Source organism: Acomys minous (genome assembly GCF_964271855.1).
Source record: "Acomys minous genome assembly, chromosome: 17".
NCBI classification, from domain to species: Eukaryota; Metazoa; Chordata; class Mammalia; order Rodentia; family Muridae; genus Acomys; species Acomys minous.
Genome location: NC_140500.1, coordinates 31,406,104 through 31,434,012, shown reverse-complemented (window position 1 = coordinate 31,434,012; position 27,909 = coordinate 31,406,104). Strand labels below are relative to the sequence as shown.

The following is a 27,909-nucleotide window of genomic DNA, read 5'->3' as shown; positions in this document are numbered from 1 at the left end:
TGAATAAACCTCCCCCCCCCCCACCTTTCTACTTTTCTCTATTAATTTTTTTTTCAACTGGACTACTGGGGAGGAGATGCCAAACTTGGCTTGTAGGGAGGCTGTCAGAGCTAATGCATGTAGTTGTGTGTTTGTGTACTGGCTTGCTTGTGTGTGTGTGCATGTGTGTGTGTGTGAATCCATGTGGGCAGGCAGATGTGCACATACGGTGACAGTGGAGGTGTTTTCCTCAGGAGCCCTCCAGCATGCTTTTTGTGACGGAATCACTCACTAACCTGGAGCTTGGTAAGCAGGCGAGGCTGGCCCCCCCTGAATCCCGGGGAATCCCCCTACCTGTACCTCTCTAGTGATGGGATTATAGGTGTGCTTGCCCACACCTTCCCTGTGTTGGCTGGGCATGGCAGCAAGCTCCTTTAACTCAGTGACCCACCCCACTGGCCCATGTATCTGGCTTTTTAAAAGTGCATCTGAATACTGAACTCAGTCGGGTCCTTGTGTTTGCTCCACCTGCACCCGCCCCCCCGTGCCCCATCCCCAAATCCTCTCCTGCATATTTGTGAGCCAGTGTTGACTGACTCAATGGGCGCCTGGAGTCCGTTCACACAGAATGCCTACTGTATACAGCTGTTCTGAGCTCTGATTGGGAGGAGTTTGACATATGACAAAAACTAACCAAACATGGCTGGACGTGGTTGTGTACATCTTTAATCCTAGCACTCAGGAGGCAAAGGCAGGCTGATCTTTGGGTCCTAAGCCAGGGCTACATAGTTAAACCCTTTCTCAAAAAAGCACATTTACTTATTTTGTAAAGTGTGTGTGTGTGTGTGTGTGTGTGTGTGTGTGTGTGTGTGTGTGTGTGTGTTTTACGGGGGTCAATGGTAGGGGTTTAAAATAAAGTATCTAAACCACAGCATTCATCAGTAATAGTGAACCATGGCAGTTTCTTTTGGGTCCACAGACATCGCAGCCAAGTTGGCAGAAGGTTGAGAGCTGAGCTGCCTATTTTTGTGAGCCTCTCAGAACCAGCAGCTCAATCAGGCCCCTCTGCTTCTGGAGGATGCTCCCATGCCTGCTTACCAGGATCTTGGTGGTGTAGGCGCTGTTGATGGCGATGGCGTTGACCAGCAGCTCCATGGTCTTGGCATTGATGGAGCTGGGATCCGGGATCTCCTTGTAGTGGACGTCGCCGACATAGGCCTGGACCACGGTCATGCGGTTGGTTGTCAGTGTGCCTGTCTTGTCTGAGCAGATGGCTGTGGCATTGCCCATGGTCTCACAGGCATCCAGGTGGCGGACCAGGTTGTTGTCCTTCATCATTTTCTAGAGAATGGGTTAAGTGAGAGAGGGAAACTGTGAGGAAGAGGGAGAGTGAGACGGCTCCCTGGGCGTCAGCCTCCCCTTGACCCGCATGGACAGATGAGCTCTGGGAAATCATCCGGACTATTTAAATTCTGATAGTTGAATTGAATTTTCTGTCACCTGCTTAACCTACTTAAACTCTATAGCCCTTCTGTTGAGACCTACTTTAGTTCCCAGCACAACTGTGGCTCTTCTGATAACACCTGCTGTTGCCTTCAGCATACCAGAAGCCATTTTTGCCTGCAAGTCTCCATTTTGATCAGAAAGTGAGATTACGTTCAGCTTCTCAGGCCCTGCCTGGCTGGGAGCTTGATTAGCCTTTTACTTACAATTCAAATTCAATACTTGTTGAACATTCTGCTTGAATTAATGGTTTATGTCCTACTTAAATAAAACCACAATACCCTGCTGTTCCTTTCTCTCTGAACCGAAAAGTCCCCAAGCCCATATCCTAGCCAATCAGCTTAAAATGCTTTGTCTAGCTACCTGGACACTGTGCTCAGAACAAAATTGCTTCTTCATGTGTTTAGCTAATCAAAATGATGTAACGCTGCCCTCCCTGTTGCTTCCTACCTGGTTACCTGGTTACAGTTTTTTCTTATAAAAAGCCTGCCTTAGAAGCAGACCAACATCACACTTTGGCTCCCGAGTCCACTGTGTCCCTGGCCATGGTCAGTCTTGGGGCGTAGTGTTCTAATAAACCATCAATATCTCACTGAGACTGGTGCTCCAGTGGTTCGTGTGGCACTTCTTGTATTATGACAGAATTACGAATTCCTTACTTTTCACCACAGAAGTCATTCTCTTTCTGTGTAGGGGACAAGGTCTCATGTAACATGGGCTGGCCTGGACCTAGCAACCCAGCCAAGGATGACCTTGAACTCATGACCATCCCATCTCCACCTGCTCAACCACAGTCTCAGGAAACATTAACAAAAGATTTTATTTAGTTTATGTGTATGAGTGTTTTGCCTCCATGAACGTATGTGCACCATGTGTGCGCCTGATACCCACATAGGTCAGAAGAGGACACCCCAGAACCCCTGGGGCTGGAGGTACAGATAACTACCATGTAGGTGCTGAAACTGAGCCCGGGTCCTTTGGAAGAGCAACAAGGGCTTGTAACCTCTGAGCCATCTCTCCAGCCTCCTCATCTACATTATTTATAGAAAAAAAAATAGTAGTAGAAAAGACTTAAAAAATTAAGGCTTGGCCAGTAACTGCTCCTTATTTGGATCTGGCTTTCTCAAATGCTGGTGCTGGTGAAAGACCCATCAGTTTCACTCTAAGTAGATACATTTAGGATGCATATGTGCTTACAGATACAGGAAAATGCCTGTAAGAATATGAAAACAGTAATGTCATTTAACTAGGTGATTGAACTGAAAGTCTTACTGACTTTTTCAAGTCTGCATATCGTCTTTTCTGTAATGAACATTTATTATGGCATGCATAATAAATATCGTGTGTGCGTGCCCATGCTTGGGTGTGTACACGTGTTTATGTGTGAGACAGTCAAAGGAGCATGTTGAGTGCCCTCTTTGGCTCTCTGCTTTATCCACTTGAGACAGAGTCTCTCACTAAACCTGGAGCACTCCGCTTTTGGCCTTGACTGACTGGCCACCGAGCCCTACCCATCTTCCCTTCTCTGCCTGCCAAAAGCGCTGAGGCACAGGCACACACAGCCACACATGGCTGTTTTTATGGTTACTGTATCTGTACTCAGGTCCTCGGGCTCACTCACCAAACACTCTTATCCACTAGGCCATCGCCCTAGGTCCAAATTAAACACACACACACACACACACACACACACACACACACACACACACACACAGTAATACAATAGATTCTTCCACAAGTGATGAAATTGATGTAATCCCCAGGCACGCCCTGCTGACATGCTGACCCCATGTGGCAAGGAGCTTGTGAAATGTCCCTAGAGGCAAAGTCAAATGGAGTCTGTGCCTAGGGAGCTGATCTCCTTTATTCTTGTTCCTCACAGTAATTCTTTATTACTAGGTTAAAAAGAGTGCAATCGGACGATTTAAATAGATATTTATGTTACTATAAATGAGTATCGGTAGGAGAAAAGGCAATTGTCTGACCAATGGCAATCTGAGTTTGCAACGTGCTTTATGGTCTCTTTTCTGCTATAAGGACCCCGTGAGACCTGGGAGGAGCCTGGAAACCGACTTTGCAATGGACAAATTCCAGGCAACATGAGCTGAGAAAAATGACATGTGTGGTGAGAGGGCAGCCTGGAGTTTGAGCCCCACCCCTTGCTCCTCATAACTTCCCAGCTTGCCTAAGCTGGCAGTCTGGCTCTTTCCATCATCACATGCCAGCCTACCTGCCCTCACTGAAGGAGCCCTGGCTCTTTAAGAACCTCTTTTTGGAAACCAGATGTGGTGGCACATTCCAGCCTTGAGAGATAGAGGCAGGGGGATTACTGTAAGTTTGAGGCCAGCCTGGGCTGCACGGTGAACCTCTCTGACAAACAAAACAAAATCCAAAACAAAATGCACAAAAATCTCTCATCAGGACTGTCCAACACCGTAGCTGCTGGGGGGGGGGGGGATGATAGACACTTGAAGTGTGGCCCAAAGTGTATAAAGGATGCTGGGCTTTAAAGATATGATGAAAACAGGTACCCAAAGGAAACAGCTCTTGTGCTGATCACATGTTGGATTGCTGATAAATGGACATAACTCTGGTAAATTTGTGTTATGAAGGTTAATGCTACTTTAGTTTTGTTTGTTTGTTTGTTTTCTGAGGAGAGTCCCATGTATCTCAGGCTGACCTTGAACTTACTATTGCAGATGAAGATGACCTTGAACTTCTGGTCTTCTTGCTTCACCTCACAAGTGTTGGGGGGCAGGGTCACAGTTTTTTTTCTGTGCCTGGTTTATGTGGTGCTGGGGATGAAACCCAGAGCCATGTGTATGCTAGGCAAAGTGTCCTACCACTGAGCTATATGCTCGGTCACATTGTGCACCCCCTCATATATATGGGTATACTTGCCTGTACAGGTGTCCTTGGAGGCTAGAGATTGACATCAGTGGGTTTTGAGACAGGGGCCCTCACTGAACCTGGAGCTTGCCATGTCAGCTAGATTGACTGTCCCGCATGTCTCTTCAGCACCTGACTGTGTGGGTCTCTCCAGTGCTGGGGCCGCAGGTTCATGCTCCCAGGTCTGACCTTTATGTGGATGCTGGGATCTGACCTTAGGTTTTTATACTTGTAGAACAGGCACTTTTCACAGAGAGAGAGAGACACACACACACACACACACACACACACACACACACACACACAGAGAGAGAGAGAGAGAGAGAGAGAGAGAGAGAGAGAGAGAGAGATCCCTAGCCCTATTGGAAAAAAAGGCAGTTTACTAGGATACTTAAAACGATGCACCTCGCTCTGGATCGCACAATGTTCCTATTGAGAAGAGCTGAAGTGCGCACGCTGTGTTCTTGATGGTGGCCCCCAGAGCAAGCTCAAAGAAGCAGTGTTGGCCTCACTGTTTATCATGTAGTTTTGCCAGTCACATGACCCAAGCTGCAGAAGATGCTCAGGCTTAAATCTGTCTGCTCATAATGTCCCCAGACCAGCGTTGCCAAGGTTCCCAGAGACCCTGAGCTCAGTGGTGTGGCAATGGGGGAACTACTCACTGCATGCGAGAGTTAAGCCTTGCCAGGCTCTGGGCCCTTGAGCGGCAGCACACTGTGTTGTGACCTGTTTGGGCTTTGGTTTGTGAGAGAGGGTTTCTTCGAGACCTGTTGCAGAGGGAGCTGATAAGGGCTGTATCCTTTACACAGAATGGCCACTCACTGGCACCTGCAGGGAGATCGCTCTCTATATGAAATTACATCGCAGAGCACAGCCCAAATTCTGGCTGGGAAAGTGATGCTCGCTTCACCCCTCTGGCTGAGAGCTGTCAGTGTCTCAGAGCGAAAGTCTTCCCAGTGAAATCTTGGTGTTAGGATCCTGGGAAACAGGAATCCATGTCCCTGCTGCCAAGGATGGGAAATCCCAAGGAAGGAAGAAGAAGGTAAGCAGGCAGGATGTTCTGGCAGTGGTCCGTGGGCGGGATTTGTAGCACGTGAGCTCTCTGATGGCCACTGCTTCGGCAGGTATGTGGTGCTTAGGGAAGGCCCTAATTCCCACTTGGCCAGCAGACACCCAGATGGCACATCATTTAGCTGCTTGTAACCCGCCTCTTCGCCCCGCCCCCCCCCTCTGTGTTTTCAGCATCCCCCATCCGACATGAGGGAGGGGTAAGGGTTTCCTGTGTTTGGCTTTCCTCACCTCTTCCACATCTTAGGGCACGGCCTGTGGGTTTGGTGGGATGGGGTGTGTTCCGGCTCGCACGGTGATGTCTGCATTTGACAGTTTGCAGTGCTGTGGCCTTGGGTTTGCCAACTGAGCGATCTGTCTGAGCCAGCCCCCAGTCCCATTTTTATTTTTCAAGTCTGAGTCAATAGCCAATATGGATCTGGATGGTTTGTAAGAAATATAGACTTTTTGGCTCCTTTTTGAGAAAACTTCTGAAGGTCTGGCCAGCCAGGTTGCATCCCCATAAAGCCATGCTTGGCTGGGCTGACTAAGTGGGCTCCTGTGGCCAGGGCCTAGCTCTGGGGTTGCTTCTGGAGGTGTCTGAATTTGGGGTACTTGCTCAGATACTCTCTCCAAGTCCTTGTTACAGGGGCACACTTCTTAGACCATCTCCAAGTTCTAGTGCCATGCCCTCCCTGGTTCCCCAACAGAACCCCAACCGGGCCTGTTCCAGCTGCCCAAGACTGCTCTTTTCTTCTCTTACCTTCACGGAATAGGCCAGTGAGATTGTGACAGCCAGGGGAAGGCCCTCGGGCACAGCGACCACCAGCACCGTCACACCAATGATGAAGAACTTGACAAAGTACTGTACGTAGACGGGTGTGCACTCCGTCAGCCACGGCTTCTTATTGACCACGAAGGTGTCCACGGTGAAGTAGAGCACCAGGATGATTACCGTGATGGCCGACATCACCAGGCCTGTGACATGGGGACACCTGTTCAGAGGGCTCCAGGGGAGGGGCGGGGGTGAGGTGTTCACTAAACGGCCTCTTGGGGAGACCTCAGCTCATCTCCTAGCTGCCCTTGGTTGTTTTGTGGTCAGGAGCCTTGCTTTGGTCCTCAGGGGCCTCAGCTGCCTCTTCTGTACAGTGAGGCACAGGGGGTGGATTTCCTTCCTAGGGTTCTGTTAACACTTATGTGGAAATGCAGATAAAGTGCTTGGCAGGGTGCCTGCCCACACGGCACTCAGCCACACTAAAACATGTGGCCAGAGAACACATGGGTACAGCAAGAGGCATCTGTATACACAATAAAGAGGTAAGGTTGAGATCTTTTAACTCATTCGCTCAACAGACAGCTTTGATATGCCAGGTGCATGGAACTTTTTCATCTAGGACACAGAGATCTGGCAGTACCAAAGACGGATACCCTGCCCAGGCAGAGGTAGGTAAGAATCTGGTAAAATAAGTACATGCCAAGATGTTGGCATTATAGGTGTGTGTGTGTGTGTGTGTGTGTGTGTGTGTGTGCGCGCGCCACCATGCTTGGCTATAGTAAGATTATAGATGTGGACTGATGCTGTGAGGAAAAATGCCAGGAAGATGTGGGTGCTACAGAGTGGCTGCGGCAGCTAGGAAGACCAGGGGTGGTGTCTTGGAGGAGATGGTAATTGAAGAAGCATCAGGAATATGTGTTGGTCTTGGCAAGAGTGGCCCAGGTGGAGGGAACAGATTGTTTGGATAAGGGAACAGAAGCTCAAATAGGGGAAGTGACTAGCTGATGGACACGGGCTCAGATAACGCTGCAGCTGAAGAGATATACTTGGGTTTTAGGGTCCCTCCTGCCAGATCAGTGTACCTCTCCCTGACCTGCAGTGGGTGCCCACACAGGTGCTGTGGGGACTGTTCTACCCCCTTTCTCTAATGAAAGAGGGGTGATGGTAAGGGCCTGTGGGTGCAACCATCCCAAACATGCCCACAATCCCCTGGCTGATATATGGGTCTCAAAGCCCAGGCAGCTCTGCATGATGGGTGTGCCCTGACACGTAGCTTCTGCTCTAAGGGGTCCCATGACGTGAAGCAAAGACTAGGATTTCTCCACAAATCTAAAAATCTGGCGTTCCATCCTCCCTCTCTGATATGCATTTCTTGCTTAGCAGACTTAGCTTGGAGTGCCCATCCATAAATTCCTGGCCACCAGGGTTCAGCCGTAGAGGGAGGGAGCGGGAGGCTGGGAGCCCAGGAAGCTTGCCTGTGAACTTTATCATTGGCAGGGTGGAGTGGGAGCGAGGGCTGAGGTCTTCAGAAGCCAAGAGGTTGTCATCACTTAGTTTCTTGGTCCCTTGGTGCCACATGCTACTGTGGAGTCACCTGCCTGTGACAGCAATGGCAGCGAAGGAGGAAATCCCTGAGCCCGTATCTCCCCACCCCAGCTCCAGCTGCGGAGCATCAGAGCCTGGCTCTACCCATGCCTGACAGCCGCAGGGGCGGGAAGCCAAGCTCCCGGCAGCCGGCAGCCAGAGAGAGCTGTCACCGGGTTTAAATATAGACCGCTGAGCCTATAATTTGCAGCTGTCCCCTGCTGCGCTGTCTATAATTAGAAATGGAGACAGCCACAGAGGCCTCGGTAGCCAGGTGGGAGGCCTTGTCCTTCATACATTCTCAGTGCAAGGGGAGGTCAAGGCTGTGCCGGAGGGCTGGGCTCACCTTGCAGCTGGGCTTGGCTTCCGGGGTCCAGAAGACTGCCACAGCTATCACCTGGGTTGCTTGCTGGGGCTCAGACAAGTCCTTCCGCATGGGCTCCTGGCTCTGTACTCAAACCCATCAGTCCTCCTTCTCCCCTACAGCTAGGGTGGTCTTTACCTAGTCCAAATCCATGGGGGCTTTCTTGCTGTTACATCTTCCATATTTCCTACTGTCCTCAGGATAAACGTCTTCGTTGTCTGAAACTCTAGGCCCACTACTATATAAGCCACAGTCTAGGTCCCTCTATCTACATAGTCACCTTTAATTCCCAAAGCAATCAGCCATACTGTGACAAGAACTGTCCCCCTTCACAGAGGAGTAGGCAGGTCCTCAGAGCTGGGGAAGCCACGAGCCCAAATCCTCAAAGCTGTGACTGGGGAGGTCTATCTGCAGGGGGCCGGCTTTGTATATCTGGAGGAGGGCAGGCCTCGAGGACCATCGAGGACCATCGAGGACCACTGCAATCAAGATTCTTCTTTTATAGGTGAGGAGATAGAGAGCAGAGTCGGGCAGGGCTAGGCAGGGAGGTCCCTGCTGTGAACTCACCCGCCTTGCCGATCTGTACAGCCAGCTTGGTGAGCTTGCCCTGAAGCACCGACTTCTCTTTCTTGTGCATGTTGGCTTTCTTCTTGTCATCCGCATCACCACCCTCTGCGCTCTTCAGGGGCTGCATCTCCATAGCGGCTGCCCCATCCTGCTGCTTGGCTGTAGGGGCAGAGCATGCATGTGCACACAGACACATACATGCAGGTTAGCCTATAGGCTGGGGATGCTTAGCACCCACCCTGCCTGCCCAGTAGAAACGCTGAGTGCCCCATCTGGACCTTTGCACGGCTGCTAAAGAAGCCTCGATGGGGCCTGCCCCTTCCAGCTGCAGTCTCTGGGGCCCAGTGGTATCTGGATCCTGGGACCAGAGACACGTTTGGGATTTTATAGGACTAAATGGGCCCTTGGCCCTCTTACAGTCACATAGGAAGAGAAGGGCTCCCCTGGGTGTTCTTGAGGCCAAGCCGTTGAGTTGCTAGGAGCTAGCAATAGGAAGGACACAAAGCATGGCTTACAAAGAAAGTAAGGTGCCCCAGGCACAAGTATCAAGCCCTCATCTCCAGTCAAGGGGGTCCTTGCTAGTGTGGGATGGACAGAAGGACCTGGGGCTCTTTTGAGCCGAGGCCAGCCAACCTTCCACTTGTGATAGTGGAGCCAACTTCCAGACCCCAGCTGATGGGTAGGCACTCTGGTGCATCCCTCACTTCACTATGACAACCTCTTTATCTTACCCAGTATCATGAGAATCATGACTGCGCCCCCCAAAGATGCCAGAGCTCCCTGCAGGCGTGGGTGTGTCTGCCCCTGGCCCCGGGGAGCCCCTATCTCTGTGTGACTCGAGCCCCATGGCTGCAGTTACCTTTGCTCTGGCTGCTGTCGGCACTGCCATCCTGCATTTTACCTACACAACAGAGAATTTCAACAAACAACAGGCAGCACAGGTCATCACGAGGACGCAACAGGCCACAGACACTCATGTCACAGACAGGAAAGGCTAAGCTGCTTGGGGGAGGTGTTGAGGAAAACTGGAATCAAGGCCAGCCCGGCCATCATGTTAGCCACAGGGGGCCGTGGGGCCGGAAGGCTCTGGATTCTCTTTGGGGCAGGATGGGGGAGAGCGTGTTTCTGTTGGAATAACCTTGGCCTCGAGTGTTTTATAGCTGGAAAGAATGAGTTGGAAGCAGAGGAAGGCTCCCAGATGCCCAAACTGAGCCTGGCATGATGCTCATGGCTGAAAGAGAAACTTTCAAAATTTTCCTTCCTCCCTCTCTCCGTTCCTTCTTTCCCCTCTCCCATCCCTATGCAGTAATGAGGATTCGTGTGTATACTAGGCAGGCACTCTACCCAGCCCCTCTACGTTTTATGTTTGACTTTTGAGACAAGGTCTTGCTCATGATCCTCCTGGTTCGCCCTTTAGCTACATAATCTTTATTTTAGGGTGAGAGAGCGAGAGAGCAAGAGAGAACGAGAGAGAGAGAGAGAGAGAGAGAGAGAGAGAGAGAGAGAGAGAGAGAGAGAGAGAGAATATGGAATATGATCAATGATCAAATTTCTAGAATGGAGAGAAACGAAGGTCAATATATCTCTTTGTCCCTTGTTTTGGGCTGGGTGTGGAGTCTCCTTATCCCTCTGAAGGATGTGATGCTAAAGACACTAAGGACGCCCCTGCCTAAAGTCCTGTAGAGTGTACAGGACAGAGAGCGAGCAAGGGGTCCACAGCAATGGCCACTGAAGGTCTATGGGAATGCCCTGGTCCTGGGAGGAAGCCCCTGGCCCCTGGAGAAGAAGTCTTAAGCAGTAGCTCCAGATCCACAGGCAGGATAAGAACCAGTGGCTACACTGGATGCTACCGACCATGCCAGGGCCTGATGCTGCTGGATGTGGGGGTGGGGCTGGGTGTGAGGCCTGCTACTGGCCATCAGTGCTGTGCGGGAACCTCTGCCCCAACCTGGCCACTGTAGGCAGACGCGAAGGCTTCTGTTTCTTGCCTGAGACCCACTAGGCTTGTGCCACCCACTAAAACTGTTCCTATAGCTTTGATCCCTCAGGAGGGGTGGGTGAAGGCAGTTTACCCATGACATCTTCTGCCAGGCCACCAGGCTCTGGGTTTACATGGCCTCCACACTTTCATCTAGTGCAGTGGTTCTCAACATTTCTAATGCTGCGATCCTTTCTTTTGTTGCTACCCCCTAACCACAATTTTGCTACCGTTATGAACCACAGTGTAAATATCTGATATGCAGAATATCTGATATGGGGCCTCCTAAAGGGGTGGTGACCCACAGGTTGAGAATCACTGATTTAGTTCTTGTCACTGTTCTCTTCAGAGAAAGATGCTAATGTTGGACAACCCCCCCCCGCCCCCCCGCCCGTCTATAGAGGAGAAACTGAGAGCCTGAGAGGGAGGGGGGCTGCCTCGGCAGAGAGCTTGCCTTGGGGTGCGAATGTTTCCATTCTGCAGTTCCTTCTGCCAAGAATCTTCTGAGCCCAGGGCAGGGGGCTTGGGGTGGTACTGTGAGGGGTTTCTGAGAACCTTGTCTTGACACCAAGCAGCTGTGTGGCTTTGCCTCTCCTAGCCTGTTCCCACCTCGGCACCACTGCGGGGTGATGTATGTAAGCCCTAGGAGCACCTGGGGGGTTTACGTTGATAACAACCACTTCCAGAGTCCAGCCTTCATCTGGCTGAGGACATTTCTGCAAGTGTCCTCTCTTGTCTTGTCAGGCCACACAAGGTCACGTGGGAGGGACCATCAGCCTCATCATTTTTTTTTTTTTTTTTGGTTTTTTGAGACAGGGTTTCTCTGTGTAGCCTTGGCTGTCCTGGCAGCCTCATCATTTTATAGATGAGAAAACTGAGGCTGACGGATGCCCAGAGGCAGCTTGTCTTCACAGGACACTTCCAGAACAACCCCAGGGCGTTGTGGTTAGCCTGCTACCATCACTGTGGACACCTGATGGGTGACTTAGACAGACCCCGGCTCTCTAATTGTCACCCCTAACTCCCAGCAGAGTGCCAGTGTCCTACCTGGGGTTTGAGGCTAACGATCCATCTCCTATTGTAAAATGTTTTCTTTTGGATTAGAAACAATACGAGAGAAAAGTTTTTCTTAAAAAGAAAAGAATAATGGGCAGCAATTATTCTGTTTCTTATAACAATTTCACTAACTAGGCTAAGGGGTGCCAAGGGACTGTGCTCCCAGAAGCACCCTTGGAATGCAGGAAGGGCTTGTTTTGCCTCATATTAGCAGATGTCCTAGCCGCTGTGTGCGCCCGTTAAACCCAGCAATTCTCTTTTATTGCCACAGTGATTACACGGCCAGACAAATAATCACCAGTGCACATGCTGGAGAAAGGGAGCCGTCTCTGGGAGCGCTTTGCTGCAGATGGCCTTGTTTTATCAGAAGCAAGGGACTTATCTGAGGCTCTTACAAAACTGGTGCCCACCTGGCCCTGCATTGTACTGTGGCAGCCGGCCCTGTCACCGTGCAGAACCTGGAAGCCCTGAGGGTGAGCGAGAGGACCCAGGATAGAAGGCGAGTGGGGTCTCAGAGGCTCTGTTCTGCATATATTCTAGATGGAGCCGTCTGGAACCGGGAAGATCCCTGGATGGGTGATGATAATCAAGCTTGGGTGGTGGCAGGCTAGGAGACCTTAGGAAGACCACTTCTCTTCCCTTCTTTGTGAAATGGGCCCACGGCAACCAAAGGGATGCTTAGGAAAAGCACCTGCTGAGAACTGAGAAGAGGCCAGGAAGTCACAGGGATGCATCATCTGTCTTGATTGACAGTGATATGAACATGAGAGTAAATGAAAATAATGAAATAAAAATAGTGATGGTGATGCCTCCGGGATGTGTGAGTGTTTTGCCTGTATGTATGGCTATGGACCTCAAGTATGGCTGGTGCCTGTGGAGGTCAGGAGAGGATGCTGGATCTTCTGTTACTTGGAGCTACAGGGCAGCTGTGAGCATCCTCATGGGTTAGAAGCTAGTGCTATTTTGTTGTTGTCTTTGAGACGAGGTCTTTCTACGTAGCCCAGGCTGTCCTGGAACTCACTTTGTAGATCAGGCTGGTCTTGGGGCTCATAGTGATCCTTCTGCCTCTGCTTCCTGAGGGCTGCGAGTAGAGGAATGTGCTGCTGTGCTGGGGTTGGGCTAGGGTCTTAATTTCCTTGAGTGTCAGCCTCTTCCTATTTGGACAATAACAGCTGTGTTGCAGGGCCTTCATGAGGGTGAAAGAGATGGAGAGCTTGAAACGCTCACAGCAGTGTCGGTCCAGAAACTAAAGCTCCCCCTCCTCTCTGTGGGTTCTGGCTGCAGCCTGTAAGTGAAACTCCCATTCTCTTGTGGAACTGGCTGTTGTGGTGGATGATGCCTGTGTGCTGGTCTCCTAGGGAAAGTGGGTTCCTGGTTCCTTCTCCCTCAGCTGTGGGTTTGGCCATGCTGGCTCTTTCTGTCACCTCTAAGCTACCCCTCCCTGTTGCTTGACACCACCCACAGCCCCAGCTGCCTTCCTTCCTCCTCCTGGGCTTGAAATAGACCCACACTAGAATTAGCAACTGCTTGCAGAGGTTCCTTGTGCAGCCCCTGACATCTCCTGGGTGGGTGTATTGGTTGCTTTGAAGGCAGGTAGGTTGGCTAGAGGTGTCGGGTATAGGGTGAAAGGATAGGGTGGGGCAGGGCCTCCACATTCTGCAAGAGGGCTGGGAAGTTAATAGATAAGAAATACGTTCGACACTCAGTGATGTTTCTGTCCCATTTTTTTTTTACAGTCAAACCCTAATGCCCCGAGCATTCAGGTGCAGCCTTGGTGGCTACCATAGGACCTAATTGGGAAAAGGGGTTTATCTGAAGATTGTGGACAGCAGAGACCCCTAGGATAAGTGGTTACAATCCTCTATGTTTGTGTGTGAGGCGAAGATGATGAAGATCCAGGAACATAGGCAGCCACACCCGCCAGCCACCCATGGAGAAGCAAGAATATAGAGATCCATAGACACTCCAGCCCAGGCTCCAGCGAGACACACCAGTTCCCACTAGAGAGACAGATTAGGTCCAAGTCCCACAAGCCTCAACACCTGCTGGCTTGGCAAGAGAGAAGAGAAAGAGACAGAAGAAGACATGTCTACCCGTGGCTCAGCCATGCTAGGTGGGGTTAAGGGGCTAGACTCCAGCCTGAGTCTCCTCCGCCATTGAGGAGTTTTAGAGGAGGCTTGGAGCTTTTGCTAGGGACTCAAATGCTGGCTTCTGTTTAGTTCCTGACCCCAGGTTACCTTCCTAAAAACCAGAGCCAGAGTTCTGCTTATGGGTGAGCCACACCGGGTGGCATGCTGCTTTGCATAGGGCTAGATCTAAAGCCAAGGTCACGTGGAGCTGACTTCTTGTGTCATGGTTCTACTTTTAGGTGCCTGTCCCATATCGGGGAGAGTGTTCTGGGGTGGCCATGCATGTCAGAGGTCTGTGGGACCCAGGATAGGTAAAGCCTCAAGTAGGGAGTAAGAGAAGAAGACACCCAGCAACCCAGCCCGAGAGCTCGCCGTGGAGACGTACCATTGACTAGGCTGGCATTTGCGCTACCTGCAGCGTTTGCAGGTGCTGCGCCGTCGGCCGCTGTGGGGGTGGGAGGGATGGAAAATGCAATGTCACAATGGAGAAGGCGACGACAGAGATATGAACCTACTGAGGGATAATCACACGGCCTATTCTTAAAAACAAACAAACAAAACAAAAAAAGAAACCTCTACTGGAAAGTGAGGAACTCAAATCGGGGGTGGGGTGAAATGCTCCTATGGATGTCACAGGGAGGGTGGGGACGGGGACTCAGGCACAGAGGGTCTGTGAAGGATAGCATGGAGTGTGGTCAGATGGTCAGGTGGATGGCACTTGATTATTTATTTTTGAGACAGGGTCTCACTGTGCAGCCCTGGCTGGCCTGGGGCTGGCTCTGTAGACCAGGCTGCCCTTGAACTCACAGAGATCCACCTGCATCTGCCTTCTGAGTGCTGGAATTAAAGACATGTGCCACACACCCAGCTGGGATGGCAGTTCTATGGTGACCTCTGGACTTTGTTGGCTTAGCTGGTCAGGCAGGAACCCCACGGAATAAGAAAACTCCAGTCCAGGGACCCATGACCAGAAGTCAGTTAAAAATGCTCAGTGATGCTGTATAGCCTAGTAACTTGTAAGAGGCCTTCCCTGTGACCACAATGGTGGTGACATAGGATCAGGCCACGGCTCACCACTTGCTTCTGCTTCCCTGATCAGCTCACTGATGATCTCTGCAGTATCCCCCATGTGAGGTATCTCACCAGAAAGGGGCTTCTAGACGTCTCCTTTTTTTAATCAGGAAGATTTTTTTTTTTATTTTTTGGTTTTTCGAGACAGGGTCTCTCTGTGTTAGCTTTGGCTGTCCTGGACTCGCTTTGTAGACCAGGCTGGCCTCAAACCCACAGCGATCCACCTGCCTCTGCCTCCTGAGTGCTGGGATTAAAGGCGTGCGCCACCACGCCCAGCTATCAGGGAGATCTTAACTTAGAAATTAACAATTGTATGGCACCACCAAGTTCAGCCCTATGGAGTTCTTTCTTGGGGGGGGGGCGGGATACAGTTATATGGGAAGCAAGAGGAAGGGGCACTAATGAGTGAGGTGCACACACTGTGTGCTTGGAGACAGGGGCTGAGGCAGCTCAGTAGGGGTGCTAGTTGGTTGTGGGGGGCAGGAGTGCTATGAGAAGAGAGGTGCTGCATGCTAGTGTGTGAGGCTTCAATGGAGGTGCCAGTTGGCCTGGGACATAAGGACAAGAGGGCAGAGGGAGGTTTTTTTTTTTTTTCCTTGTCCTTCTGGGCTGGAATATAGGAGATCACATAGGAATGTCTAGAGGGGATAATCTCCAGTAGGGATGAGGTCTCCTCCAACTGTGTGCTCCTGACCTGGGGACAAGGCCTAAGGGCCCACAGCTGCAGCTATTTCTAAAAGCCCATCTTCCCTGAGGGTTGTCTTACTGTACCTGGTAGCTGAAGGCCATCCCCCTTCTTCACACCTGTGTGATGATTTTTGAGACATGTTAATGAAGGAGAATCACATACAGCTTCATGTGTACACCACGCCAGACCACACACACACACACACACACACACACACACACACACACACATATACATTTACACACACACACACACACATATACATTTACACACACACACACACACAAACACACATATACATTTACACACACACACACACTCACACACACATACACACACACAAACACACACACACACACACACACACACACACACACTCACACACACCCATACACGAGATCATCCTGGACTCTGAGCTGTGTCTCAGGCTGACATGATAGGACGGGAAGACCAAGTGCTCCAGTTCTGGCTCTTCTGCCACAAGCCCTCTTACTCCACCTTGACTCCCTAGCCAGAAGTGAATCTTGTGCCTCTCTGTATGCTGGTTCAGTTTCAGCAAAGGACCTCAGATGATACCCAAGGGGCCACTGAGGCCTGTCTTCCTCAAGACATTGTCAGATGTAGGGCTGGCCTTCATGAGCTTCTGGGTATCTGTCCCTCAGCCCAGCCCCACAGAGATTGGAACATGAGTACAAACTACTGTAATCCAACAGCTTCTTAGATCTGCCTCACTGCATACACTCTATTCACCCAGATTACAGGACTTCACTCTTACATGAGATCCTGTCCCAATACCTGCTGGGACTCCCAGCCAGCACCGTGTGCCAGTTTGAACTCAGTCCTACTTTGTTCTCTCCAGCTTCTTGACTTCCCAGCTAACAGCTCATCTTCACTATTCATGCTGGATGTTGAAGGGATAGCCGTGACCCTAGCAGGGATACCCTGGAAAGGAGTTCTTCCCTCAGGTACCAGCTGCCTTCATTCCTGATGCAGGTTTTGTATTCTGGTAGCCTCTGGCCATAGGAAGCATATGTGTCTGAACTTAGGGAGGGCCATCTTCTCTCTTATTAACCTTCCCCAAACTTCCAAAGTTCAGTTGGGGGAGCTGCCCTAGAGCTTAGGAAAGATGACAAAAGACTGAGAGTCTGAAGGGAGACTTTGCTTGAGACTGAGTGTGGATTCCAGGTAAGGAGGTGGCTGTTTTGGGCTTTGGGCTCAGGGTGTTGTGTGAGCATGTCTCCTCTGTTCTGAAAGATATTTGTATCATAGACTGCTACTCACTGCACTGAGGGACACCAGGTGAGACGTACTCATACTTTGAAAGGGGAAGGGGAATCAGAGCAGTAAGCGTGGGACCAATTCCCCACCTCCCTAACAGTCTTCTCTGCCCATGCCCGGCACTCGTCTATGCTGGATGGAATGGCATCTTTGCTGGTAGAATTGACAACGTCAGAAGGAACATCTCTGGGTGAGGATTTATACTCAATACTGAGGTGAGGAGGAGCCAGCCCCTGCTGGTTGTTTCTACTGCTGGAGCTTGGCAATTGAATGGCATGCCCAGCATCCTGAGCCTGGCCTTGAGGGAAAGGAGGGATCTCTGTGACATGACTGGACAAGACAGAGACTAGGGATGATGCAACATACAGGACCCACCCAACTCCAGCAGGCCTTGAGGACAAAGGTGGTAGCTGTTGGCACAGGGGATGGTATAGTAGGCATTCTATGATGCGTAGTGAACAGGTGAATGGAAAATGTGGCCTTAAAAGCTCCCTTCCTGGTGTCTGGAGTGTGTGCATATGGGAGGCTTACCTTTTTTGTCTTTCTTTTCTTCCTCTTCACCACCAGCTCCCAGCAGGGTAAATATGATGCCAGTCTGAGAGTTCACACCCACAGCAGTCACCACCATTCGTCCTGAGCCCTCCATCACGTGGGTCCCTGGGGAAGGAAGGTGTAAGCCCTATTACTATCACATTGCCAAAGACTCCTCCCCAAATGAACAGAAGTAACAGGTGTCCATCAGCTTCTACCAATTTTCCCACTGAGATCATGGGGTGGCACCTTCAGGTAAGGGGGCCACGTCATGGGCACGGTGTGGACTTTGTAGGTGATACTACTTCAGGGGAGGCTGAGATGGGCTTGTGACAGTATTACAAGACTGCTGTTGCCTCTCAGTTTTCTGTTCCACAGAAGCTCCTATTCTAGCCCGGGCAATTACCCCTTGCTTGTCTTCTTCTCCCACTTCTTCTTCCACCATTATAGGCCAACCAGAGAACAATTCTTACAGATAGTATTTAGAATCAGACCTCATTCTGCAAACAGGAAGAAATGGGAACTAAAGCTTAGAGAGTACTACTGAGAACTGGCCCGCCTTCCCCCTAATGGAGAATTCAGGGATCTGTGAACAGAGACGAACCTCAAATCATATATATGTTTTCACAAATCTCAAAGTGAAATTCAGTGTTTACCCCCACCCCCATTATGAGTACACATAAAAAAATAGAACCCAGCATCAATAACATAACACACAGTTGTAGATGCCTTATAAAGACTCCAGGTTCTTTTCATATGATTTGCAGCTGTGGCAGATGTTGACTATCATCCCTCTGACAGTTTACCAGTAAATTATCTTCCTGCTGGATCCTGTTTTTTATGCTAATCTAGAAACACAGACCTTACTGTGCGACACACTTTAGAACTACTTTACTTCAGTATAACTGTTTTCGGTAAGTCATCCTGTGCATTGTGTTTTATGGCCTTTCGAGTTTCATGCTGAGGAGGTGGGTATACAGTGACATCAGACTCCCTGGGGCATTTATGCTACAAAAGAAAATTTCAGGCCTTTTCCCTAGAAAGTTACTACTACTGCTATTATTATTGTCATGGTTATTATTTGAGGTACTAGGGATTAAATCCAGGCCTTGTGCAATTGAGGTTAATACTCAGAGTGCCCTCCCCATCCAATTTTGAGACAGGTTCTTATGTATCCCAGCCTGGCCTTGAACTTGCTGTGCTGCTGAGGATGATCTTAAACTACTGATCCCCACACCTCTGTCTCCCCAATGCTGTTTTACAGACATACTCCACCATGCCTAGTTTATATGTTGCTAGGGATGGAACCAGTACACGCTAGGCAAGCAGTCTGCCAGTTACATTTTAGCCTTTGGGCATTCAATTTTCAGACACTGTCTCATTAAGTGTCTGAAGCAAGTGTCTTAAGCAAGACCTGCCTAAGCTGGTCTTGAACTCACTTGAGCCTAGGCAGGTCTTGAACTGTGATCCCCCTGCCTCAGCCACTGTGATTGTTTGTGATTGTAGGCCTGTGTTACATTCAGATACTTTTTTAGAATCTTAAGTTCCTCAATATGAGTTCCAGAAATCCCTAGAATTCTTATGGGTCTTGAGGGGCACTACTGAGTGAAGTGTTTCTACATTTATACATCGTTGTTATTTTTCAAAGACTTTTTATGTTTATACATGTTTTGCCTATATGTATCTCTGTACCACATGCTTGCAGTACCAAAAAGTGTCAGAAGAGGGCATTGGGTGCCCCAGAACTGGAGTTCCAGAAGGTTGTGAGCCACCTTGTGGGTGCTGGGCATTGAACTTGGGTCCTTTGCAAGAGCAGCAAGTGCTATTAACTGCCGATCTGTGTCTCCAGCCAGCACCTTTGGGGCTTCTGAATCACCAAGTTTCTTTTTTTGGAAGGCAGGCCTCTATGTGCAGGCTCAGAGAGTGGGTGTCTTAGACACCATGGAGAACTTGTGGGAGAGGGAGAAAGGCAACATGTTTGTCATCCCTGTACTTGGGAGGCAGAAGAGGTGGGAGGATCAGAGTTCAGGTCATGCTCAGTTAAGGTCAGCCTTAGCTATATAGCAAGTTTGAGGACAGCCTGGGCTACATGAAATCGTTTTAAGAAACAATGAGACAAAACAAAGGCAGGAAAAGGTGTTTTCTCTGCCTCTCTTGCACACAGACTGTCAGCCTTCAGGAGATGGCAGTGCCCCCACACACGGAGACATGAGGAACCCTGGGGACACTAAGCTAACTGGAATCCTAAAGCCATGAGTTCCACAAGCTTCCAAATTGAGAGATAGGAAGTAGAGTGGGGTTGCCAGGGTCTGCCAGGGGAGGGTACCCGGGATGCTGGAGTTTCATGAGGTCAGGCTGAGCTTCATCTGGGGGGAACATGGGAAGTCTCTGGAGGTGGAGCGTGTCTCTGCTACAGGAAGATGCTAAACACCACTGGATCTAACTGCCTGGGAAGCAGATAGCAGCCATGTTCACCAACCAGTCTATCCACAGGGAAGTGCAGGGTGGCCTCTGCCCTCTGATCCTCAGCCAGCTCTGGCGCATCGGTAGCCATGCCTGGTCTGTGAGACTATCAGTGTTAAGTGGACCCACCACTCCCAGGGCTCTGGGTATCGACTCTGCTCATGTGCTATCTCATGAGACAGATGAGGAAACTGAAGGCCCAGGAAATCTTGGGAACACCTACTGTGTGCACAAAGGAAATATCTGGAACTTCGACTGTGTGCTGGCACCGTGTCGACCCCCACCCTACAAGCAGTAATCTCAGCTCTCACATGGGGGGGAAACTGAGGCTGGAAGGGTGAAGTAGGCCTGCCCCAGGCTCCACACAGCCTAAGATTTTAGCCACAGCCCACTTCTCTCCAGGAGAAAGGCCCCAATAGCTAGCCCTAAAATCCAAGCGAGAGGAGGCTAGTCAGGAGATGGCTGCGCTGCTCCTTGGGTCTGGAGGCCACAGGAAAGCTGTTTTCCACCTGCCTAGCAGAGAAGGGATGGAAAAAGGTGTCGGGGGCCAATTTCCACCCAAGATAAGCAGGCCTCAAATCACCTGCTAATCTAATCACTCCCATCACCACCCGGGGGCTGGCAGCTCCTGTAACCTGGGCAACTAGTAGATAGGGGGACAGAGAACAAGGGGGTGGGGCGTGGAAGACAAAGAGCTCACCAGATCTGGGAACCGCCCCCCCAGGGGCTCCTCAGGCCTACCAAGGGATAGAAGCAGGGGTGGGGTGGGGTGGGGGAGGGGCAGACACAGCTCCTGTCCTCCAAATAGCACTCTGACAATGTGTGCAGATGCCTCCCAAGGCAGTGGTTCTCAACCTTCCTGGCGCTTCCAAAGTGTGACCCTTTAATACAGCTCCTCCTGTTGCAGTGCCTCCCAAGCAGAAAACTCTTTTCTTGCTACTTCATAACTGTAATTTTGCTACTGTTATGCATCATTATGTAGATATCTGATATGCAGCAGCCATGAGCTGGTCATTTGACTCCCAAGGGGTAGAGACCTATGGGTTAAGAACCACTGTCCCAAGGGCTGGGCTGGCTCCCTGAGGCCCCAGTGATGCAATCAGAGCCTGGGATGAGATCCCAGCCATCTTGTGCTGCTTGTCCTTTGACCTCTGGCACTTGACTGCTCACCCTGGCAGATGTGAAGCTTTTTTTTTTTTTGAAAGTTTGAGAGGGTCTTAAAGTGAAGCAAACTGACCCAGGCTAATATTCATATTCCAGAGTCTATCCAATCACTTGCCTCTCAGGTACCTATGAAATGCCGACATTTCTGGCCTATGTGTAAACACTGGAATATGGTTTGGTTTGTAAACTTCCAGATTTTCAGCTGCTGCAGGAGGATTGCTGGGTGAGTACTGTGGCTGGTGCCTCTCCAGGTGACAATAGAGCAACTGCAGCCTTGTCCTGGTGTTTGGGACCCCTAGGGCCACAGACTTGGGCTTCTGGGATTTCTTAGCCCTTCTCTCAGGGTATTCTGATGTGTTACGATTTGGTGTTTGTCCACCTGTCCATCCTGGGGTCAGGTGTGTGGATGCCCACAACCTAGCCTGAATCTGAGTTCTTTCTAGATTCTTCCCTTCGATTCTGGGGATGAACTTGGGGTTCGGCGAGTGCTAAGCCAGGACTCACTTTCTCTCTCTCTTTCTCCTCACTTTTGCTGTGCTGGAAAGTGAGTGCAGGACTGTGGTCCCCACTAAAGACTACAAGAACTCCTCACCAAAGACATAGACACAAGCTCCTAGAGGCTCAGGGTCCTTCTAGGACCACAGCTGAGCACGGCTGGGACAAACAAGTAGAACTTGATGTGTCCAGGTGTCAGATGTGTCATGTGCCAGCAGGGGGCTCTGAAAATGGGGCTTGGGGAAGGTCCATAGATACCCCAAAATGAGTGCCTATACATCCCTAAAGGTCAGCAGACAGGAAGGCTGGCAAGGCCTCCTGGCAGGGGTAGAGAATTCAAGGCATCTAGTCATGACAGCAACCCCAGAAGCTCCACCCAGAAGAGCTGGGGTGGAAAGGGACAGCTCTGAGAGGTGGCAGGGGCGGGGCAGGACACAGAGATGAAGGAAAGTTCCTTGCTTCCACACACTCCTATGAGCTGGGACAACCAACCCAGTTTACACACGAGCAAATAGAGGCTGAGGGAAGATTAAAGAGATTGTTTGGGGTCCCCAGTCAAAGAGTATTAGAACACAGCCTTGTCTCCACCAGCCACTAGGAAGGACATCCATAGGAGCCCTCGGTGTGTTCTACTGACCCTGCGCCAGTGCTCCTCCTTTGAGACACCCCTGACACGCTATGAGACTTATAGGTAAACTGAGGCCACACAGCAGCTGCATTCCAGAGCTCAGGTTCCACTCATCTGCGTTGCCTGCTCTTTCTACCTTCCGCACCGTCCTCCCCCTTCTCCCTCTGCAGGGCTCAGGGCTACAGCTGGGCACAGTCTCCCGATGGCAGCGGCCTGAGGCTCAGAGCTCCCTCTACCCTGGACTTGATTTGCTGGAGACTTGGTTTAGAAGTCTGTCTGCTGTGGCCAGGGCCCCTCAGTGAGAGACCAGTTAGATTAGGTCTGGTGGGGACGTCAGTTCTGCTCTTGACTTTTGATGGTTTGCACAGTGTAGACCTCACCAACGTTGCAAAGCAGTATCCAGAGAATGAACAGGCGTGGCTGTGGAGGGCACCAGTGGTCATGGGGACCTTCCTAGTGAGGCGGGTCCTGAGCAGATAGATGGTAGCAGCTAAATAGGCAAAGAGGAGGAGAGATGGGTAATGGGAGGAGGGTCTGTCTGTCCCCAGTGGCTGGAGGAAACAAATCCTATGGGCCTGTAGTGAGGTCCAGTGGGTGGTGGGCGAAACAGGTCAGGTTTGAGAGGGCATCAGATGTAATGCCCTCCCAGCAGGTCACTCTGGTCGGTCCAGGCTCTGCTCATGCAGCCAGCATGGGGACGCACTATCTGCCTATTCTCTTTGTATCTGTTCTGTTTCCTACTGCTGACCACACCTTGCCCATGCTCTGCCACCCAGCTGGGTGTCTGTGTGCGGCTGGCTTCTTCCTCATCCACCTAGTTAGTTTATTATGTACCTGAGGGTTTTGTCCAGCTCTCCTTTTTCTACCCTCCCTGTGAGCAGGCCCTTTCAAGCTGAGAAGAATGTTTTCCATCTCTTCTCACCAGTCCCTGCCCCTCCCCCCACCCCCCCAGCCCCCACCCCCTACACCAGGTCATCACAACCTATGGGAATCTTTGATCTAGCCATCTTTCTACATCTTGCCCTTAAGGATGTTCCCTGGACCTTGATATCTGGAGGGTAAAGCAAATTCACTTCTCTGACTCCACATAGCCTTGGGGACCTGTGGTAGCTTTTATAGATCTCCCCGCCTTGTCTTGGTCCTCACATGCCACCTGCTCCAGACCTGACCACCAGCCTATGCTTCAAGGACCCATTTGAATCATGATGAGACCTAGAGTGTCTTCTCTGTCCCCAGCTCCATCTTAGCTCATCTGGGGTGTGCTTCCTATCTCCTCTCCTAGGACCCTGGACCTTCATCTTCTTCTGGTTCTAGCACTTCCAGCCCCTGAGATGTCCCCAGCTCTACCCTTCTCCTTAAGAGAAGGAAAGAACAGGAACCACAAAAGCTCTATCTGTGCTCCCCAGACTCCTCCTCATGGCTCCCTTCCTGCCTCCTCCTTGGAACAACCTCCTGTCTTCCCCTGGGCCTCCTGCCTCTGTGAGGGACCCAAGACCCTGTGAGTCTTCCTAAACAGGTGATGGCCAGATTCCCAAGCAACTCTATCATTCTGGGATCTCTCTGTGCCCTGCAGTCCTCCTTGGTTGGCTTGTGACACTGTTAACTAGTGACTCTGGATGCCATCTCCAACAGGCTTCTGCCAGCATCTTTCTCCATGCTGTCTGGAGACTTACTGCCATCTACTCAGGCCCTGGCCTCCCATGGAAACCACTGCACTCTTTCCCCCAAGGTTGGGTGCCCGCCTGTCAACTCCTGTAGCTCAGAGGCCAGAACCAGGGCCAATGGGGCTGGGACTACCTTCTGACCTATCACATGACCCTGTGCTCCCAGAGGGCATTCGAGATCCTCCATGACCCCTCACAAAGACGCCAGGGCCTTTGCACTTGCTATTTCTCTGCCCAGAATGCAGTTCTCAGTGTTCTGATTTTAGCTCTAAAGCAGCGGCTCTCCATTTGCGGGTCGTGACCTCCTTGGCAAACTTCTATCTCCAAAAATATTTACATTGTGATTCATAACAATGGCAAAATTATAGTTGTGAGGCTGCAGTGAAAATAATTTTATGGTTGGGGATCATCGCAACATGAGGAACTGTAATAAAGGGCCACAGCATCGGAAAGGTTGAGAATCACTGATCTAATGTAACCTCATAAGTCAGGTGGTCCCTGACTTGCTGAGAGTCTTCCCGGCCTCAGGGTCACTTCTCACTGCAATCTTGTGTCTCTGATCTACTGTCCTGGAGATCACCTTGCTGTTTGCTTGTGTGTTCATTCCCGGACTGCCGCCCTCACCAGCACAGACCTGTCTGTCCCATTAGCCACCGGAATACAGTAGGTGCTTAATAGATGTAGGGGTGTTCTGGCTAGTTTTATGTCAACTTGACACAGTCTAGAGTCAGCTGAGAGGATGGAATCCCAGTTGAGAAAATGACATCATGATCTTGGGCTGTAGGCAAGCTTGGAGGGCATTTCTTAATTAGTGATTGATGGGGGAGGGCCTAGCCTGTTGTAGGTGGTATCACCCCTGGGCAGGTGGTCCTGAGTTCTATAGAAATACAGGTTGAGTAAATCATGGGAAGGAAGCTAGAAAGCAGTGCCTATCCATGGCCCAGTGCATCAGGACCCTGGCCTCTTTGGCTTCCTAACTGTGTTTGCTGATAAATTGTTATATGGAACAGCGAGTGAAATAACCCGTTTTGTCCCCAAGTTGTTTTTGGCCATGTTATTACATCACAGCAATGGCAACCCTGACTAAGACACACAGCGATAAACTCTAGATAAGCAAGCACTTCAACCTTTCCATTACTTGAAAAACTCTCGGATCTTTCTTTTGTATTGGCAGGGCATCCCACTCGCCTGCAGGGAAAGGGACCAAGCAAGCTCCTATTCACCCTCTAAACCCCAGCTCAATATGACCTTCTCTGGCCTCTCTGCTTCCTACTTGGTTTTTGCATACTGTTTCATATCTCTCCTGTGGTGTTATCTGCTTGGGGGGGGGGCATTCCCAATCTACTTTGGGCTGGAGATCACAACAGCATGGTCAGGGAATGAGGCCTCTGTAGGGAAGGATTTCACAGAGCTGGTTTCCCCCTCAGCCCATATCTTGTTCCCATGGCAGACAGAAAAATGCCAGTCATTAGGCGACACCATCTGAGGAATCCCATCCTACTCAGAATAAGGTCCAGATTCCCGGCTACCAGGATCCATACATCTACCCCCTTCTATCCCTGGCTCCAGGGTGGTCCTGCCTCTGGCCCTTTGCACTTGCTTTCCTTCCTGCTCTGTCAGCTCGTCCCCAGGAGTGGCAAGGCTGGCGCCCTCTCACGGCCTCCCCTGTCACAGAGCCTGGTGCAGCGTGGGTGTCCAGAAATACTATTGCTTTGTTGGAAACCAAGTCAGTAGAAGCTATGTTGCAGGGGTAGGACGCCCTGTGATGTTTGTCGAGGTAGCGCCAGGCCTGGCCATGGTTCATGCATGGCGGGTGTAATGTGAGCTTGCTTGGAAAAGGGTGGAGCGCTCACAGGGGAACTGTCAGTGACCCCCTAGCCAGGAACCACACCAGCCTCCCCGTGGCCAGTGGGAAACTGGCCTCAGGGGCACTGTAGGCTTCAGCTTACCTGACAGCAGCATGGGGTCCTTATCCACAGACTTGCGCACCTGGTCAGACTCCCCTGTGAGCGAGCTTTCATCGATCTTGAGGTCATTGCCCTGGATGAAGAGGCCGTCGGCGGGAAGGAGGTCACCTGGTTGGAGGAAGTCAAGCAGAGTCAGGTGGCCAGAGAAGCTGGGGCATCCATGTGAGATGTACCTATTCGGCCCCAGCATGCAGAACCAAGATGGTGCCTGCAGATCAGTGGGCAGCTAAAGTGACAACTCTGGGGCTTGACACACAGAGCTACCCTACCCCATGCAGGCATGTCCTTCATATCATATACCTTTGACCTGCATGTGTCTCTGGGCCCAGCATGCTCTGCGGTTCTTTTTTTTTTTTTTTTTTTTTTTTTTGGTAGTCTTTTTATGGCTTGGAGGTCTTTAATGACAGAGAAGGATATTTTGGGTAGACTGAGGATACCCCAACCAAGTGAGCCTCTAGGACCAAGTTAGGAGGCCCACTCCAATCTTCCCATTCTGTGTCTACTGACCCAGGACATACCTTATCCAACCTCCCCCTCCCCCCTTTGGAGCCAGCCTACCTGCTTTTTCAATAGCAACTGAAATAGAAATTGACTGGCCTGGGATCCTCACCCACCTACTTGTACTCCTGCTAACTTCCATCAGCCTGGACAGATCTCTCTGAAGTCAGTTCATGGATGAGAAATGGATTGTGTCTCAAAAACCCACCCTGAGTATTAGTGACGCTGTGCTGGGAAAGCCTTCTGAGGTTGTTTTCAGACTATGAGCATGATTGATTAGTCATGTCTGCTACAGGAAAAAATCAGTTTTGAGGTAACCTCCGCCCCATTCCCTGGGTTAGGCTCTTTGTATCTGCCTGTCCTGTCCCACCTCTACCCAGACTCCAGCTCTAGAATGATGGGCAGGACACTTGCCATATTTGATCTGGGCGATGTCCCCGACCACGATCTCAGCCACAGGGATCTGGACCACCTGGCCGGCCCGGACTACAGTGAACTTCTGCTCCTGCTCAATGCGGCTCTGCAGGCCCCGGAACTGTTTCTCTTTACTCCAGTCATTGAAGGCTGTGACCAGGACCACACAGATGACTGACAGCAGGATTGCAGCCCCCTCAATCCAGCCTGCTTCTGCCTCACCTTCATCCTCTGCCCCACCCTGGGCTGTGGCACATCCTGTAGAGAGACAAGGGGAGGCAGTGGGTTCCCAGGCCACCTGACAAGAGCTGGCACATAGCTTAGCTATGTTAAGTAATCACGCAATCAGGTGACGGCGACACATTTGGTCAGGTGCCTCTGTGTGCCGTGCTCCAGGCACAGGGCTTCTCCTAGTCACCTTATAGGGTGTTTGCTCTATGTCTTCCACAGATGGGGATGTTAAGGATTCTCAGAGAGGTCTACTAACTAGGAAGGGCAAGTAGAAAGTGAGAGTGCCACCCAGCCAGCCTGGCTTCAAAGCCACCATCGGAATGTCCCTCTGCTCCCACCTCTGTCCCAGCTGTTAGAACTCAAATGAATGACTCTTTCTCTGAGCTTCAGTTTTCTCATGAGACAGGATTTCATGTAGCCCAGCCTGGCCTCAAACTGCCTATGTAGTTGAGATGATCTTGGGATCCTGATCCCCCTGCCTCCACTTCTCAGTGTTGAGATCACGCTATGCCTGCTTGTATGCAATACCATGGAAGTGGGGGAGGGGCACTGCTGACACCACCTGCTGAGGCCTAGGGGCAGGAAAATGGCAACTCCTGGGCACACCTAGCACATAGCAGGTTCTCCCCAACTCAAGCCACAGCAAGGACAATGGGACTCAAGACAATAGGCTGCTACTTGACCCAAAGGGACCCTGTACCCCATTCTTGGCACTAGACAGTCCCCAGTATGGGCCTATGACTCTCAAGGTTGGCCAGTCTCACAGGGGCAGTGAGAAAAAGAAAAATACCAATATTCTAACATAGAAGCTCAGATCTTCTACCCAAAGTGTGGCTGGAGCAGAAGTGAGATGAGGCAGGGGCAGAGCCAGGCCAACTGGGGCCACACTCCAGCCACAAAGCCGTGATCACTGGGTCTTGGGTTTATGTATATCATAGATGTTCAT

At 50.8% G+C, this 27,909-nt stretch overlaps 1 protein-coding gene across 11 annotated transcripts in view; it reads right to left on the bottom strand.

Moving 5' to 3' along the window:
* ATP2B2 (ATPase plasma membrane Ca2+ transporting 2) overlaps positions 1-27,909 on the bottom strand; it is a 298,195-nt gene that overhangs the window by 47,090 nt on the left and 223,196 nt on the right. For 6 of the 11 annotated variants that reach the window (XM_084766143.1, XM_084766141.1, XM_084766145.1 and 3 more), the window contains 9 exons: positions 26,733-26,990; positions 25,803-25,928; positions 17,440-17,565; positions 15,714-15,746; positions 14,257-14,316; positions 9,568-9,609; positions 8,709-8,867; positions 6,182-6,396; positions 1,078-1,320 (listed from right to left, as the gene is read on the bottom strand). In XM_084766143.1, coding sequence (XP_084622269.1) covers positions 1,078-1,320; positions 6,182-6,396; positions 8,709-8,867; positions 9,568-9,609; positions 14,257-14,316; positions 15,714-15,746; positions 17,440-17,565; positions 25,803-25,928; positions 26,733-26,990 — 1,262 coding nt within the window. The remainder of the gene's footprint in view (positions 1-1,077; positions 1,321-6,181; positions 6,397-8,708; positions 8,868-9,567; positions 9,610-14,256; positions 14,317-15,713; positions 15,747-17,439; positions 17,566-25,802; positions 25,929-26,732; positions 26,991-27,909) is intronic. The other 5 variants (XM_084766147.1, XM_084766151.1, XM_084766150.1 and 2 more) reach the window with 3 other exon arrangements.